This window comes from Coturnix japonica, chromosome 2 (genome assembly GCF_054131305.1).
Source record: "Coturnix japonica strain WE chromosome 2, WE-NBRP24, whole genome shotgun sequence".
In the NCBI taxonomy this organism is placed as follows: Eukaryota; Metazoa; Chordata; class Aves; order Galliformes; family Phasianidae; genus Coturnix; species Coturnix japonica.
In genome coordinates this window covers 64,078,615-64,095,802 of record NC_140664.1, presented here as the reverse complement: position 1 = coordinate 64,095,802, position 17,188 = coordinate 64,078,615, and the positions used below count along the sequence as shown (strand labels likewise).

Sequence of the window (17,188 nt, the reverse complement as noted above, 5' to 3'; positions counted from 1 at the left end):
GTCTGGGGGCTGGGGGAAGTAAGAGAGCCACAAGCCAGCGTACCAGCTAGATTTGCATAATAATCAGATTCTGAATTTTCCCCTGAGGAGCTTCATGTCTGAAATTAGAGATACATTGTACTGTCTTACAAGGCTGCAAGTGAAATGGATGCTAATACCCAGATATAGGTACTGTCTTGCTGAAGTAGCAGTCAAACCATGTACTTAATGTGCTGTCAGCAGCTGTCTCTGCTCCCATTTCTTCCTTGTTTACCCCACAGAGGCTACCTTCCTCCCTGCTCCTACTGCTTACTGCTAGTCTAGAAGAAAGGTCCCAGTCTGCTGCCAGAAATGTGTACTCTCTGTCCACGCTCAAGTAGGGCTTTCCCATAGCTGTTGTTTAGGTGGGAAGAAGTGACGTTCTGAACTCAAGGAGAGACACTGGGTACAGCAGTACCTAAACACCTGGTGACTCATACTGCTGCAGGTGTGCTGAGGTTATTCCAGCTCTACTTACTGCTAGCAGTCAACTCTTCCTTTTCTCCAGCATAAACCTTTCCTTGCCAGCTAAAACCTCTTCAGTTCCCAAGATTTTAAGCACTCATAGCCTAGCTTATTTTCTAGTTAGGCCTGCTTTTCTGTTATCTCCGTCTTGTGCAAAGTTTATTTAGCAGAGATATAGAGTGGGCATATTTAATATCCTCATGCTCCTCCTTCAGACATTACTTTTCCCATGTCATGTCTTCAACCAAGCTAAATCACCTCCATGTTATAGCTATTCCATAACTGTCTTTGGTAATCAGGTGCTTACTGTGAGGGTGCCTCACACTTGGAGAGGCGCCCATTCTTTCTCCTTAAATCATCTAGAATTGGTGTTCCATAACTTAATTTTCCTTTCACTTCTTTTTTAAAATTGCATGTATTCTTGCATTCATCCAACGCTTGCCTGATGGTTTTGACTTTCAGTGATAACATGTGGTGCTTCTGTGCTACATTTTGGGCCAAATTATACTTCAGTTCATGTGAGCCGGTGTAGTTTGATGAGCCCTCGTTCTTGGCTGTTTAGAGCTGGTTTAGCTGACACAAGCAGTGTCACAGTGTTGCTCTGTTCTGGTTGAGGATTTGGTCCATACCCTGTTGGAGTTGAGTAAGGTGGTAAGGTCAGCTTGCAATATTAATCTAGCAGTAGAACAAGCAGATTAATCACAGAATCACAGAACTGTAGGGGTTGGAAGGGACCTCCAGAGACCATCGAGTCCAGTCCCCCTGCCAAAGCAGGTTCCCTACACCAGGTCGCACAGGTAGGCGTCAAAGCAGGACTTGAATATCTCCAGAGAAGTAGACTCCACAACCACCCTGGGCAGCCTGTTCCAGTGCTCTGTCTGTGTCTGTGTGTTTGTACATGCATAAGGTAACACCTATAAGCCATGGAAACATAAAGGCTGAGTGTTAACTGAACAGTGCTTCTGACAGTTTTTATTGTTCATTCCTAGCTGCTGTTATAGAAATGTATTTGTTCCTCCTGCTGTTTTCCTTTCTTTCTTCCCCCCCCCCCGTTTTGTTTATTTTTTTAGCGCTTGTTTTTAGCACTTGCATCTTGGACAAATTAGTCATATTTTCCCTTAAAAAAAAAGAAGTCTACTACGGTGCGACTTCCGACAAGTTTATTTTTATGCCTCCTCAGCCCGTTTATCCCATCTGTCTTCACCTCACCTCACTTCTGATGTCTTCTGTTATCTGGGCTTTCTTCCAAACATACTAACTGGCAGCTACAAAAAACAAAAAGGAAACCTTTGAAATGCAGAACTAAAGAAGTCATTCAGGCCGCAAACTGATAATTCATACACTTTATATCCTGTTCTGTATTTTGCTTTGCGTTGAATGGAATGGCCAAGCAAAACATAGTTGTCAGGTTTTATTTTATGTTATTTTTTTATAAATTTTCTTTAGCGTTGCTTTTCTCATAAAGAAAAAACCACGACACCAGGAATAGGGAGTGGATTCTGAGGATATGCTTTTATTTTGCTTCCCTATCACTTGGCTAGTAAGGGCAAATAGAGAAAATGCTAATAGGTTGCTGTACTTTGCTCTGAAATGTGATGCCTACATAACTGAGACAGTGACTTCTGTAGAGGATACGAGTCTGCAGTCTCTGGATCTAAGACTTGCACTTTGTCTTCAGTCGGTTTTGAACCTGGCTCATGGTAAAATGGTACCTGAATATTATATCAACTCCATCCTCTTTGAATCCATGGTATAGATTTAAGATGTATACCAACCCTGGCCTGGCTCCAGCAAACTCATTCTGGATTAGATTTTCTAACACCTTCTGCCAAAACCAAATATATTGCCCTTAGCTTCCTCATCCCAAAAGGAAAAGGTAGACTTCCTGTCTCCATCTCCTTGGTGCTCTCTGTGCTGAACTGAGGAAAATCCATAGCTTCAGGCGTATGTGGCAATTGTTTATGGGGGGCGTTGTGTTTATGAGGCATTGTGGCCAAGTGAGCCCTCACTGATAACAGCAGGGCTCATGATCACACATCTCAGAATCAAGGTCATGGTAATGAGCAGCTTGTTGTGAATGCTCAGCTGAAGCAGAGTAACAACAAAAGCAACTAAAAAAAAACCACAAAACACAATGTTAAAAAAGCAGTAAAGAAATGGTTGTTTCCATCTACAAAGAAGAAGTGTTCTTTTATCTTGATTAAAGATCCTTCTTAATGTGATCTGGGTCTCTATGGGCTCCAGAGAGAACTTCTGTGATCTGGATTTGCTAGCATTAGAGACTGAGCATCCTTACACAGGGCCTTGCTTCTCAGCTGTTCCCCAAGTATGCTTCCTGCAGCCTCTCTGTGAGTGTCCATGTGCCATGGCAAGATCTTGGGTTTAATTTGTGAAGTGCTAGTGAATTATCTATCAGGCAGATCAAGGTCTACTTTTGACCCTTTCAGAGTACTCTGTATATAAAGTGCAATGCTGACTAAATGTAGGCAAAGACTCAGCGTGTATTTACAAGGCATAAAATGTCCTGCCAATGTACCTTAAAACCATGTGAACTGATCATTTCTCCCAGTCCTTTACTTCCTTAGATTTCTGCTCCAGGACTCTCTGGTTTCTTTCTTGCTTTGTTCCTAATAAGCAGAACCTTGTTAAAAGGACTGGGCTTGAGGTGTGCTTCTATCAGAAAGCAGGTCATTTAGATTATCCTGAACTCTTTTTCCTTATTAACTCCTCTTACATTTGTTGTGCCTCAGTATTCCCTGGGATGGTGCGCTAGTCAATAAGTGCTTCTTCTTTTCCTCTCCATTTGGCCTGTAGTTTTCTTCTTTTTTCTTCACCTTCAGCTCCTAACTTGCTCTTCTCCAGCTTGTCATCTGTTATTATCCAAAAATCAAGGTTATTGATTTTATATAATAGAATAGATAATAGAATTTTCTATTTCTATTTCTATTTCTTCTTTTCTAATAGAAGAAAACGTAGCATTTCAAGTTACATTAAAAGATGCAAATTGTCAGGTCTAAGTAGTAGATAACAGGATCGCAAACTGAATAGCTCAGGTAAAAAAAATGGAGCACTAAGCAACTGGAAATCACTTTCCTCTTCAGGCAGATAAATATGGACCATGTCTGAAGAAACCAAAGGAGAGCTCTAAAATCACCAAAACTCATTTTTTTCCCCCCATTTTTGTTCATAATTTCACTTATCTTTTTCCATAAATCCTTTGAAATGTGCTGAAATACATGAAGATGTTGCGTAGGGAACTATAAAACTGAAGGTTTAGATAAACGAGTGTTTTCGTATTACTATTATTATTATTATACTGTGAGACTTCTAAGAAAATGTTTCTTTTATTGTCCCACCCTATAGGGCATCATATTCTATACATTCTAAGAAGGACAAACTTTCATTAAAAGAAGTAGGAACCTGTAGTCCACATTGTCAGGTTTTTCGTTTATTTGTTTGTTTTTGTGCATTCTGAAGAAGATTTCACAGCCACTTAAATCCTGTTGTATACGTTTTGCTTTCTCTTACACATCTACTTCAGCGCAAGTAGTACCTCTGTCTTAAATGAGTTGAAAGGTTGACCTCCTCTTTCCAGCCTCTGTGGGAAACTTTACATGTTCCAATCACTTTCTTTTCTGAGAAGACTTGATCTCTGAGTGGTGGTCTCTGAGTGGGAAATAGTTGAGCCTCATGCAAATGTCACCACCTCTTTCCTCTGAAACACTGAGAGAAGCAAAGATTATCCCTTCATCTGGTTGTTAGGTCACTTGTGCAAGATGGGGAAAACCTGAGTGCAGATTTCAGCTCTTGTATTGCTAGATTGGAGAACTCAGAGATAAGCTTCATGTATGGAAAAAATACACCACTTCTTGCTTCTCCTTGTTTCTATTTGCATCCCTAGGTGTACTCCTGCTCATATTTTTGTATGTTGTTACGTCTGTTTAGAGTTGTAAACGTAGCGGGTGTGTCTGCAAAGAATGTCCACTTGAAGGCTGTGTGGTACCTAAATCCTGGTGTGAATCTCATGCACCCATGTTGTAAATCAAAGTTTCAATGTCCAAAATGAAAAATTACTAGGTATGATGAGGTTATAGTTTAAATCTCCAGCATAGTTAGGCTAGATAAGTGCATTAAATGTTGAGCTTTAAATCCCAGATGCACAAAAGGAACTGCTTTTGCAAAGTGAATTCCCTTATCCAGTATGTTCAAACCATTCCTTCTGCCATAAAAATCCTGACTTCTTGTGCCAGTTAATGAGATTAATCTTCAAAAACATTCAGAATATTACCTGCAATATTACAACATTAAAAATAAATAAGCAAACAAACCACAAACTTCTTTGTTTTCAGACTTCAGTGATACAGGGTTCACTAAGAAGTCATCTCTTTCCTTTAAATGTAGACAACCATATAGAATAATAGAATTCTCTGTCTAGCATACAGACCCATCTGGAAAGAATTTAGTCTGCAGTAATCATGGGCATTTGATTTAACTCTAAATCCCTGTAGGTAATTCAAACATAAATTTATTGGGGTGAATTTATCCCCCAACTGCTTTTGGATCCAGTGAGGCCTGAGAAGAGCTCGGCCCACTGCACTTAAACAAGAGTACGTAGTCTTTCCATTGCATCCAAATACTGTGGGAATGCCTGTCATTATAAGCAGACCCTTACTAGAAATAAAGTCAGTAGAGACAATACAGGCAATCACCTGAATTTTCCATGTCTTTAAAGATCAGTAATTATTAGCTTCTGAATATGGTTATAGACAACTATCTAAATCAATTAAAAAGCACTGGCCTAATTTGTTATTCATTAATTCTGTATTCGTCTGAGATGATCTTTTTTGTACTGAAAAAAAAAAAAGAAAAAAAAAAAAAAGGAAAAAGAAGTTTCAAGAGGCATTTGGTACATAATGTAAACAATACCATCTGTCTTTTTCTTTGTAAAATCTTCTTTGAGATAGCCCCGATATGCCTACTGTTTTCAATCACTTAAAAGGCAGTAATTTAATTATACCATTCTCTATGTAGGAACTGCCATTGCTTTCAGTCCCCTTCCAGTCCTGACACAAGTAAATCACTTTGATAAGATCCACTTTTTATTTATATTTTTTCTGAGGAGACTGGCATAAGTAATGATACCAGTGATAGACCAAGGACAAAATGACTATAATGGGCTTTTTGCAGGAGAGAAAAACATGTGCCATTGTGATTTACCCTGTTACTTAGAAAATGTTTTTTCCTTGGAATTTCTGCAACAGCCACTCTCTCATAGTGAAGGGAATTAGGAAATATGAACAAATAAATGGTGAGTTCAACAAAATCTTCATGGAGCAGCAGTTTTAAGCAGCTGTCACTACTTAAATTTCTTAAGTGGGAATAGAAGTCAGACACGTTTTGAAAGTGTGCCTAGGTTAGATTCATCTTTGGTAGAATGCCACCTACTTACACGGAAACACGCTGGGTATGTGGTTGGATCTTCCCTACAAACTGCTTATCAGGCAGATATGCCTTCCTTCTATTTAAAAAATTGTGTGGGTGACTTCAGTGTGTTGTGCCATTGGCAAGGCATGGGCCTGGCAGACACTTCTACCCTCCCAGAATAGATGCTGCACGAGATCTGTAGTGTCTGTAGACTTCCTGCTGCAAATTGGCCTGGGCCCTGATGTGGAGAGAATGTGTTCAGTGGCAAACTGTCTCTGGATACATCTTTTTTGTGCCCCTAATTTCAGAAAAACAGAGGATGCCAGGTGAAGTGGCTATGTGTGATACAAAAACTTGTTTGAAAGGAACCGAGTCATGTGTGCTTGAACCTGGGACAGGTCACTGAGCATTAACACTTCCAAAGCACAGGTTCTATTGCTTGCATTTTCAAATTGGTAAAGAGTTTCAGTCTTGTATTTGCTGTCTGAGACCTTCCTCATGCATTGTAGCAAGAAGTTTTCTCCAGTTTGGCTGCTGAAGAAGCAGTACCATGCAGTAAGATGTGATCAGCAATGTTAAAACACCACAGGTCAAGTATGGTGTTTCTAGCAACATGCTGTGAGGTAACCTTTTTGGTAAATTATTTTGGACATTTTGTGTGAAAAAGGTGTGATTTAGGCAGGAAAAAGGCAGCACGTTCACTGTTTTTAACCTAATTAATTATTTTCATATTCCAAGGGTTAAACTTCTGCTGCCAAACAAAGGCTGGCAACTCGGGTTATCCTGTGAAACAGGTAAGAAGCTGTTTAGAATGTAATTGATATAGTATGTTGTTTCCTTTCACAGAGAAAGTGTGGAGAGCCTTATCCAAAAGCATTCCTATGCCCGATCCCCGATTCGAACCTATGGAGGAGAAGATGATCTGGGAGATGACAGCCAGGCTACGCAAAGCAGAGGTAGGAAAATCTGCTCAGGAGGTAAACTGTGCTTAAGAAAAGGAGTATCACAGCCGGTACTGTGGTACTCTGAAGCATTACTCTGGTATCTGTCTCTGCTATAAATCCACAAAGAAGAATACTTATTCACCTATTGCTCTATTGGATATTAGATGTGCCTATGGCATTGGAGTGGGTGGCTCACTAAGAATACAGCTTTAGCAGTCACGAAAGCAGTAGTAACACAAAGTTGCTCTTTGTGGGGTTACTTGCTGGACAAATTGCATTTTCCATAATTTGCCACTGGAAATAGATCCATACTGTGAGATTGCTGACTAGCATAAACTTGGGCTACAATGTGCTTTGCATGTTGACTTTTTGACCTGTCTGATATGCAACAGCCACTTGAGGTAAAGCAGTTCTATTTGCCTTCTGACTGGCAGTGCCCTTGTCTTGTCCTCTAACTTCATACAGCACTGCTAAGATAAGAACATTATTTCTGGGCATAAACTATTTAGACTTGTGCAGGGAAAACACACTTATTTTTAACTACAACTCACTCTTCAACAAAATGTGATTAGTTGGGTGTGTTCACACGCATCTATTCTGAGAGTAGTTCCATAGATTATGGAGTTTCTACAGTAACTCCTTAGGTGGTACAATGCCATCCTTGCAAATTCTTCTAGGGGAATTCTTTGTGTTACATTTCCTTAGATCCTAGGGCAGTTAATGTTGAGAACAGCATACGTTTTTCACTTGATGAAAGTGCTGAGGAAGGCACCTTCCCTCCAAGATCAATGTTTCTTTGACACTGACAGAGTGGGAAAGGTGAGTATTAGCGTGAAAAATATATGCAGGGCACACTTCTGCATTTGCTTGCAACAGGACGTATATGTGAGGAAGACGATGAGTTGTAGCAACCAACATTCAACTAATTGGGAGCCATATGCTAGGAACCAACTCTTCTGGGGCAACCAGAACAATTCTACAAATTAACTAACAATTAACTTGTGCTGCCTTCACTCTTTGTTTAGGTCTGGTATCCTTAAAAAGTAAAAAGTCCTCCAAGATATAGAGAGAAATAGTTATTTCATTGAAACTCCTCAGACATTTTTGTCTCTTCTGATGCAGTTTAAAACTACCTGGCACACAAAATGGAGGTGTGTCCTTCCAGATATGTGAGAACTGACAGCTAAATACATGCGTGCTGCTGGGTGGTATGTGTAAGAAGCTCATTGTAGAGGCACTGTAAAACATTTCTTTGGTGACTGAGGATGTGGTATGTTAGACTTTTTGGAATACTAAACTGCAATTGGGGACCATTGTAGTTGGAGGAGGAAAGGACGTTTCTGGATGTTTGTCAGGAGTAGTAATCATATACTTCATTTCGTGTAGAAAGAAGAAAGTTTATCACTGCCATATATTTCTAATAACTTTGACACTCATTCAGAGCTTTCTCATCTCAGTCCATTTCAGCTGCCTAAAGACAGGAAAGGCTAGCCTTCAGTAGCATATTTATCACAAGAAGTCTGCTTCCAAAGGAATTAACAGATATGAAATAAATCAAATTAAAACACTTCAGTGAGCAGTGTCTGAGTGCCTGCACTCCCGCGTTCACACTCAGAGTTGATGGTAGCCACCTGAACCAGAGCCAAATGTACAACTTCTGCTGAAATCCAGATTTGCAGCTAGCTTTCCCTATAGTGCAATAAAGCTTGGATACTCCTTGATTTGTAAAGGGTTTTGCTCTGGCCTGCGAGTGTGTTGTTATCTGTACAGTTTGGCTCTGGATCCTCATTTCCCAGCAGCTACGATTTGGTTCTGTGGTGGGTTCAGGATCTGGTTCAAGTCCATTCCTACTGCTGAATTGACACAATTTCTGCTTCCTGTAACTGCGCCGTTTCACTTGTTCCATTAGGCAGAGAAGGAATTAATCAAAAGCAGCACTCCTTCTGAGTTGAGAATCTATCTCTGAAGAGATTTATCTTCTTGAGTTCTTTCCATAATAGTATTACGTCTTTTCTTTCTATTGTTCTTTGCTATGGTTTTGAGTATATGGCCATGATTGCAGGACAGACATCTTAAAAATGGATGTCTTCATATTCTTGCGTTTTACTATTTGGATGAACCTGTCTTCTAAAAACCAGATTTATGAAAATAATACCTGTAATAACAACTGCAAAAATTCTTCTCTGGACCTTTTGCATTACTGGCTTGAAATTATGTCTTGGCAAAAATAAATAATAATTATTATAAAAATTGCCAGTCCACTTATTTTTAAGGTAAGAACCGTTTTCTCAATGGATGCAGTTGGACAAGAAATAAAATACAGAAGGGACATAAGCTGAACTTTTGTTTGAATAGGAATAAAATTAAGAGTGTATTTATAGGATTTTGTTTTATCCCCCCATCTCTAGAAGCCAGACATCTGATGATAACCAGATGCTCAGAAGAACTGCAGAAGTGAGGGGCAATATCTTCATCAGATTATTTGAAAATGGCTGTGTATAATTATCAAAACAAATTATCCATTGATTCTCCTCCCTTACCACCCAGCCCCCCAAGAAAAAAAAATACTGTCAAAAAAAATAAGATTCTGCCACCTTTGGAGAAAAAGTTTACGAGGAGGAAAATTTGGAACTTTTCAGACGGAAAAAAATATCAAAGAAACCACATTCGCTGGATCAAAAGTAGATATTGGGAATAAATTGATCATATTCTTATGTACTTCCCTTAGAAAACAGCGTCTCAATATAATTCAGGACCACTGCTGTTCCTTGGGGCACTATACGCAGCTGGAAAAATAAGGAGAATGTTTTGACATTTTAGGGTTCTTTGGACAATGTAAATTTGAGTGAAAAGATGCAGTGTTGCCGTGCTTTCCTGGTGTTAAAGGAATAAAAACAGAGCCATTAAAACTAATGAAACAAAACCTGAAATCTTGTAATGCAAGGGATATTTTCTTATGCTTTTGCCAGGCTGAAATTTTAGAAAAATTCAATCAGTTCTACTGAATGCCTGTTGTAAAAAGCTACAAGCATGTTTTCACCACAGGGATCTGATGCAGAGTGATTCCACGTCAGAGTAGGTGTGTCAGCGTTTGTTCACACCAGCACTGCAAGGTGTCTCATACAAAAGATGTCCAATGTATAAAAATGGTTTTACTGTTCAAGCCAACTGCAACCAGCTTCCTGTAAGTTAAGTTTATCTAAGATTCAGGGTTAAAGGAGACCAAATGGCAAGTAATTATATAAAGAAAGATGCGATGAAGAGATAGAAGTATTTGGGAAGTATTTCCAATGGCAACTCATAATTAAATTCAGCTTTACTGTGAAAAATCATTTTCCTCTTTTTGCTGTTCTACCTGTTTTGTATGTTACAGTGCAAGTGTCAGACATTCTTTCTCTTCACTTGCAGGATCAGCTTTTACAACATCTGATAACCTGTCCCTCAGTTCCTGGGTATCCTCTTCAACGAGTTTTCCTGGATTTCAGCATCCCCAGTCCTTGAGTGCCCTGGGTACCAGCACTGCATCCATTGCTACACCTATTCCCCATCCAATCCAAGGATCCTTGCCTCCATACAGCCGCTTGGGAATGCCTCTTACGCCCTCTGCAATAGCCAGCTCCATGCAAGGTACTGGCCCCACTTTCCCTTCCTTCCACATGCCAAGGTACCACCATTATTTTCAGCAGGGTCCTTATGCAGCCATCCAGGGACTGCGTCACTCCTCTGCAGTGATGACACCATTTGTATGACTGATGTAAGATGACAGAAACATAAGATTTTACATGTGCAAGCTTGGTATGAAAAGAATACAAGGGACCTTCTAAAAAGGCCTGTGGTGGGAGACTGCTGAACTCTAACCAGCTAAGAAAATACGTTGTGGAGAATGATTCCTCCATTGAGGGATCACAAGAAGAAAGCATGCAGCTTGGAGCTGCTCACAGACCTATGTGTAACACAGTCAAAACAAATCCCAGAGTTCCCAGGATTTCTGGTCATGTGCAGGTTGTTCCAAAGGTTCATTATGCCTAGTGGAAAGAGACTATGTTCATGCAGCAGTGTACAAATGAATTGTGTATGAGTCTTTTTCTGTATGCTAGAAGGATTCTGAAAAAGGCAATTCTCTTATTCATTCTCACCTCTTCTTGTGATTAATGAGCATCTAAACAGAGAAATGTATCACTGTAACTTTGAGCATGTTTTAGGCTATCTCAGCATGAGGTTGCTGGGGATGGGACAAAGTGGAGAAGGCCACTGTCCATTTTAAAAGTCTGGCTTATACTCACCAAGAGCAGTATTTCATAATTGCTACTATAATCTCATAGAGAAAAATCATTAGCAAGTATTTATTTCTTCCTTTTATCTTTCTTTGTTTCTTTCACAAAACACTTAACAGTTCCAAGAACTGTGTTACAGGATGGTAGCAGTAATGATGTATTCTGTTCTGCTTGTCTCATATCCTAGGAGGAGCAATTTAGAAGTCCATTAAGATATGATGAAGGAAAACATTGAGTTTAAAATCCATTGCTTTTAAACTTAGAAACTGAAGACACTAAAATTTTAAGCCAAAGCTACTGTTTGCTGCTGTGCTTGCCATCTGTGTCCGGCCGCAAATGGGTGCCATTATTTAACAGAATTTCAGGTTAGATCAGTCTATATCTAGACTCTAGATAAAACTATAATCAATAGATTCACATAAAAATAGCAGTATCTTGGAGTATCTTTCTACTTACTCTGTTTTCTTGGGTATGGTCACAGGTGTTACTAGACAAGCTGTTTGACCAGGACACAAGAGCTGTACTGTTGAGTTTTTCAAGTCCCAGTTTGCTTGGGGAAATATTGATGAGATTTGCCTATAATTTTATTATTATTATTCATATCTGCCTTATTTTAGTTAGTAAGAAGTGTTCTCATTGAAAATACTGTTCACTTTTTCTAGTATATTGTGTCTGATGCAACAAAGGATCTGTGGATTCATAGGGAAGAATGACCTCTGCAGTGAGCTAGCATGAATCCTTTGCACTGTTGAAAAGAGAACTGGTGTGATGCCAGTTTACTGCCTGGTGGGAACTACGATTTCACTGTAAAGAAGAAGTCAACACAGATTTGCTGTGTGTTGTTGCATCCAAGTTATAGATGGTAAAACTTCTATTTGTAAAAAAAAGAACCTGCAGTCCAATCTTATATATTAAAAGATTTGCGTAGAGCTGGAACAGATGAAAAAACATACATTTTTGGCACTATACTTCTCTACTCTTGACCAGTGGGTGTTGGTGACATAAAATGAAAAGTACAGTGCAGTGCACTGAGTGAAGTGCAGGGCAAGTCACCAGCTTTTGTTGTTGTCCCAGTGCTTCATCATACCAGCTCAATCACAGACAGCGCTGACAACATCCAAGAGTTTTCCCAGCTTCTGTTATAGGGCCAATGCATACATTCAAAGATAAGAACCATCTGTGTATTTTCCAGTAGCTGAATTTAAGATATTTCAAATTAGCCATTACCTTATGGCCTTAGTCATTTGCAGTATCATCCTAATTTCCCTTTACTCATTGTTGGCAATGCTAATAAAAAATGACCTGGGAAAATCCGCAGCTTGCACGTGAATGAAACCAACTTCTATTTGTAGTCTCTGAGTTTAGCATTAATACAAGCAGTTCTGTAAAAACATGTAACGAGTCAAACTCTGTAGTTTTTAAATGATGTAGAATCAGACACTGACTAAATTGTCTTGATATATCTAAACATTAAATTTTGCTCTAGTTTATAGATTCACCTGGAAAGTGCATACTGTAGGGTTGTGCATGTTCATGACCTGTTCTAACATAAAAATACTATTTTTCATGAAGTTATATGATACTAGAAAAATCTAGACTATACTAGAAAAGAGCTGCAAGAAAATACCTCTTTAAATACATACCCAATTCTACATACATGAGAATTTCAGGGTAGATTTGGAAGGAAACTTTAATGTCTCTCCTTCAACTGCTTGACTTCTGTAAAATAATGTGGAATCATAGAATCACAAGTTTGGAAATGACTTACAAGATCATCTAGTCCAACCGTAAATATGTGCAGCTGTATGAAGGTTCACCACAGTCTGTGGGAAAGATCTGTTTTTCATATCTATTTCCTTCTGCGACTCCATTAACTTACAGTGAATATGTCTAGGTCCAGAAATCAAGCCAGTAGCTTTAGTCCTGATACTTACGCTAGAAAGTGGTCAAGTAGGAAGGCAGCTTTTACATGGCTTCAGAAATAAGTTTGCAACAGGTGGGTTAGTTTAGACAAGCTGTTCAGGTTATGTAAAGACTACCCATACATTGACCTGTCCTTCCTTTGTGACTACAAATTTTCTGTGATGAGATTTACATTAAATATGATCAAGTAAGGTTTCTGCAGAACTATCAGTCAAATCCACAGCCTGATATTTCCAGTCAGGTCAAGGCTCTCTCCACTCAGCTTCTTCTCACCCTTCTATGGGCAACAAGAGAGTGATTCCAAGATGAAATTACTGCTGCTCTTAAGACAGTGGTAAATTTCTTGACTGTAAGCGAGACAGGATTTCATTCAAATTTGCATTCTTTCCTAAAAATAAAGTCTATCTGCATGGATGGTGGTTATGACAGCAGCATTATAGGATCTTTGCAAAGCAAACTAAAAAACAGCTATTAATCAGCTTTGGCATTGACTGCGTAACTGGAAGAACTTAATGTAAATGTGTGATTAATTGGTTAAAGGACAAAATTGTTTTGCTTAAAATTGCACTACTTTGCAAACAACTCAGTAATTTATTTAAGGAGTTGCTGTGCTGCTGTCACAATTCTATCACTTTCGGGACAGAACATCTGTTTGCTGGTAGATGTTCTAGGAATGCCAAATGTAACGTAGAGTTTATTTTCCAATATAATGCACATTTTATATCCCATGAGAAGTGCTCTTCACCTTTATGAGCTATCTTGGCTGAGCAAACCCATGCTGCTTAGTGGGGTTTTTTATTATTGTTGTTTTATTGAAGAAGGGTGGAGAGAACATGCCTGAATATGCTTTTCAAAAAGAATGATAAGATTATCTTCCAAGGTGTTAAAAGTACTTTCGGGTGTTTTCAGGATTACCCTTTTATCCTTAGACAGTTAACAGCCTTAGGTCTTTTATCCAACAAAAGCATCTCAGGCCTAACAAAACTGACATAAATACATTTGTATATATATTTTTTTCTTCTAGTTTTGGAGCCCTGAGACAAGCTAGAATCAAAAACATTTCACATTTGGCTGTCGGCTTCATGGTGTTGGTTTACATGGCCCGAGGAACTCTTAAAGATAAAAATTCAGTCTCGTAGGTTTCAGGGTACTCTCCAGACAGAAACAGGCAAACAGGCATACACTAAGTGGATAAAGGTGCAGTTTTTAATGGAAATGCTTCTTTGTGAGTTCAACTATAGTGGGCTGTATGATAACTAATGTCCTTATAGTGGGCTATAACTAATGTCCTTGTAGTGGAGCCTAAAAAATGCAATGGAAAATTTTCCCCCAGAAGGGTTTATTCTTGCATAAAGGATACACACATGCAGTGTGTATCATCCACAACCTATCCAGGAAGGTTGTGACACTGTCCGAACATGTGCACGTATGAAGATGGTGCAGCTTCCAACATCCAACAAACACTAACTGGTATTTGAAAATGAACCTCTTTTAAATTGAAAAAAGTCTGGGCTGTCAACTTGACTATGTGCCACATCCTTTGTATGCACTCTGTGTGCGTTATAAAGAATCAGGAATATCATTGACAATGATTGCAAATACACGGGGAGCTTTCCAAAACTGGAAGGTAACGAAGCTGTGGTCATTCCTTCCTGGATAAGAGGAAGAGAGACAGCGAGGTCAGTGTTAATACTTTGAGCTCCTTCTCTGGACAAAAATTTTGGTCTCAGAGCTTATGCAGAGAGGTGATGTCCACTCACTGCAAGATTACGTTTCATTTTGCTGAGATGTTTTTCTCGCCATTCCTTACAGAGTGTGTTCTGCTGCAGAAGATGTGGTTTCTGTACTATTTACTTGCTGGCCAGAGGATTTATGTATTACTCTGTGATACACTGTCTCCAAGTATAGTCTTTACTTTATGAAACAACAACTTATTTTCCTTTATTTTTTCCCTCTAAAAGAAACTAAGCAGTGATTTAAGTAAACTTTGAATTAACTTTTTATAATACTTTAAGGACAAAAAATACAGTTTGCTGTATTTTACCTTTAGCACATTTAAACAGCTTTTTTTTGTTGTTGTTGTTGTTCTTTTTCTTTTTCAATTGTATCTTCGGAAACACAAAGAAAGATTTGGTTTAAGAATAAGGAAGGTAAAAACTGGATGTAATCTCTTTAACAGAATGTACCGCAGTTCTGCTGTTTGCTGTGTTGACTGTTGTTTATAATGCATTGCGTGAGCACATTCACCATGTACTGAAGTGTGTGTTTGTGTGTACGGGGTGGGGTAGGGGGAAATCTTTTTATGGAAAAAGAAGTTATGAACATAAACTATGAAGCAACATCTAATGAAAAGTTTCTTTTTAAGTGCAATATATTTATTTCTGCTAGAAATATAATATCAACATTATGTAATATTTGAAGCATTATATGTTATTTGTAAACAGCTTAAAATTATATATATATATCACAAAATTGTACAGAAGTGCAAATGTGTGGATATTCAGTTTCTTTCATTAAAACGTTGGGTGTTTTCATATTATCATTCTTATTTAGCCAAAGCTTTCTGCCTTTGTTGGTTTCCTCTCACTGAGACACTAAGCTCAGTGGAACAAACAGATTTTTCACACTACATTCAGAAGGTTCCAAAAGGTTGTTTAAATCATAAATCCAACACGTGGCGTATTAGCTCTACAGTAGTTAGCTATATTTGTAGTTTGCATGTAATTATATAAATAGTTCTTTCGAAGTGCTCTGTGATTACATTCAGAGAAACTGCTATTTTGGCCACTGGAGTATAACTAAATAGCTGAAATATGGGGTTCCCAGGATTCCCAAGATAATAGAAAGAGACCTAGAAAACACACTCTAAGAAGAAAATTGAAAAGAATTTGGTCTCTTTAGCCTGGAAAAGTTAAGATAATGGGAAGATGTAATAAAGTTTTCATCTGTACCTAGAATGTAAAGAAGGAAGGAAAGAATTCTCCATATCTACTGAAGGTTTTAAATAGGCTTTTATTCAGCAGGATTTTATTTCTATTTAAATAACCTACTAAAGCATGGGAGAACCACTTGAGATATCTCAGATATTCAAAGAAGAGGGATAATGAAACACAGCATCATACTGCCTAGAGTAGATAAGGAACTGGAAGTCTTTAAGAACAGGTTGAACATACACTACTGGAGAAGGGTGTGAATAAAGCCAATTTTGCCTTAGGACAACCACACGATGTCTTGAGGTGCCTTCAAGCTTTTTGCAAGAGCCATATCTTAAAGAGGTTCTAACACAATCCTTGTGTTGCTCCAAAGGTTTCCATTACACACCTACAGTTCAGATTTATCCTCAAATTGAGGTCAGCTGTAGAGACCTTTTTATTTATGCAGCTAGTTCACAGGAGTTGATGACTTACAGGGAAACCTGACGTGGTAGAAGAGTTGTGAGGTTCTAATGAACAGCTGTAGTGCTGCCTTAATTTGGTTTCTGCCTGAACGTAAGCAAGGAGAGAACAGCCTGAGGTAAGCCAGATGTATCCATTTTCCTTTTGGAATATTTGCAAATGAGAACAGCTCATTGAGTTGGTAACTGTGTATGATGTCTTGTATGTGTCGTATTTTTATGACTTCTTGGTAGCTACAAAGCATCTGTTCCCATGGATATTCAGTGCTATAAAAGTCTTTTGCTTAAGCTCAGGCTAGGGGGCTTTTTGCTTACGTGTAATGTTGAATATGTGCATTGGCGCTTTTCCTGGGTCAGAAATAGGGATGGTGTGCTTGTTCAGGATACAGTTATGCCAAAGGTCTTGCTGAAATCAGTAGACTTAATTATTTACAGTTAAATGAACACTTAAGTATTTCACTGTCTTTGTAACTGAACACTCCTTGTGTTTTGTAGAATCAATTTGTCCATGCGACATCTTGTTGGAGCTTTTATTTACTATTGTCAAGAAAGAAACTAGAGGATTAGATACAGCGAAGAATTTGAGCTTGACAGTTGTCTAATGCCTAAGATCCTTATTAAAGCTAGGCACAGATATTAGCTCTGGTCAATAAGGCTTTTAGAGAACTTTAAGAAAACTGCAGTAACTGCTCTTTGCTCTCCACAGTAATTACTAGAGGGCCTAAAAACTATTCCATGGGGATGCT

At 38.6% G+C, this 17,188-nt stretch overlaps 1 protein-coding gene across 2 annotated transcripts in view; it reads left to right on the top strand.

Moving 5' to 3' along the window:
* Positions 1–15,582, top strand: part of TBX20 (T-box transcription factor 20) — a 35,490-nt gene extending 19,908 nt beyond the window's left edge. Inside the window, exons 7-9 of one of the 2 annotated variants that reach the window (XM_015855074.3) lie at positions 6,754–6,863; positions 10,260–10,478; positions 11,788–15,582. In XM_015855074.3, the coding sequence (XP_015710560.1) occupies positions 6,754–6,863; positions 10,260–10,478; positions 11,788–11,801 (343 nt within the window). In that variant the 3' untranslated portion in view covers positions 11,802–15,582. Of the gene's footprint in view, positions 1–6,753; positions 6,864–10,259 lie in introns of both variants that reach the window. The other variant, XM_015855072.3, reaches the window with a different exon arrangement.
* Positions 15,583–17,188: the final 1,606 nt, after the last annotated feature.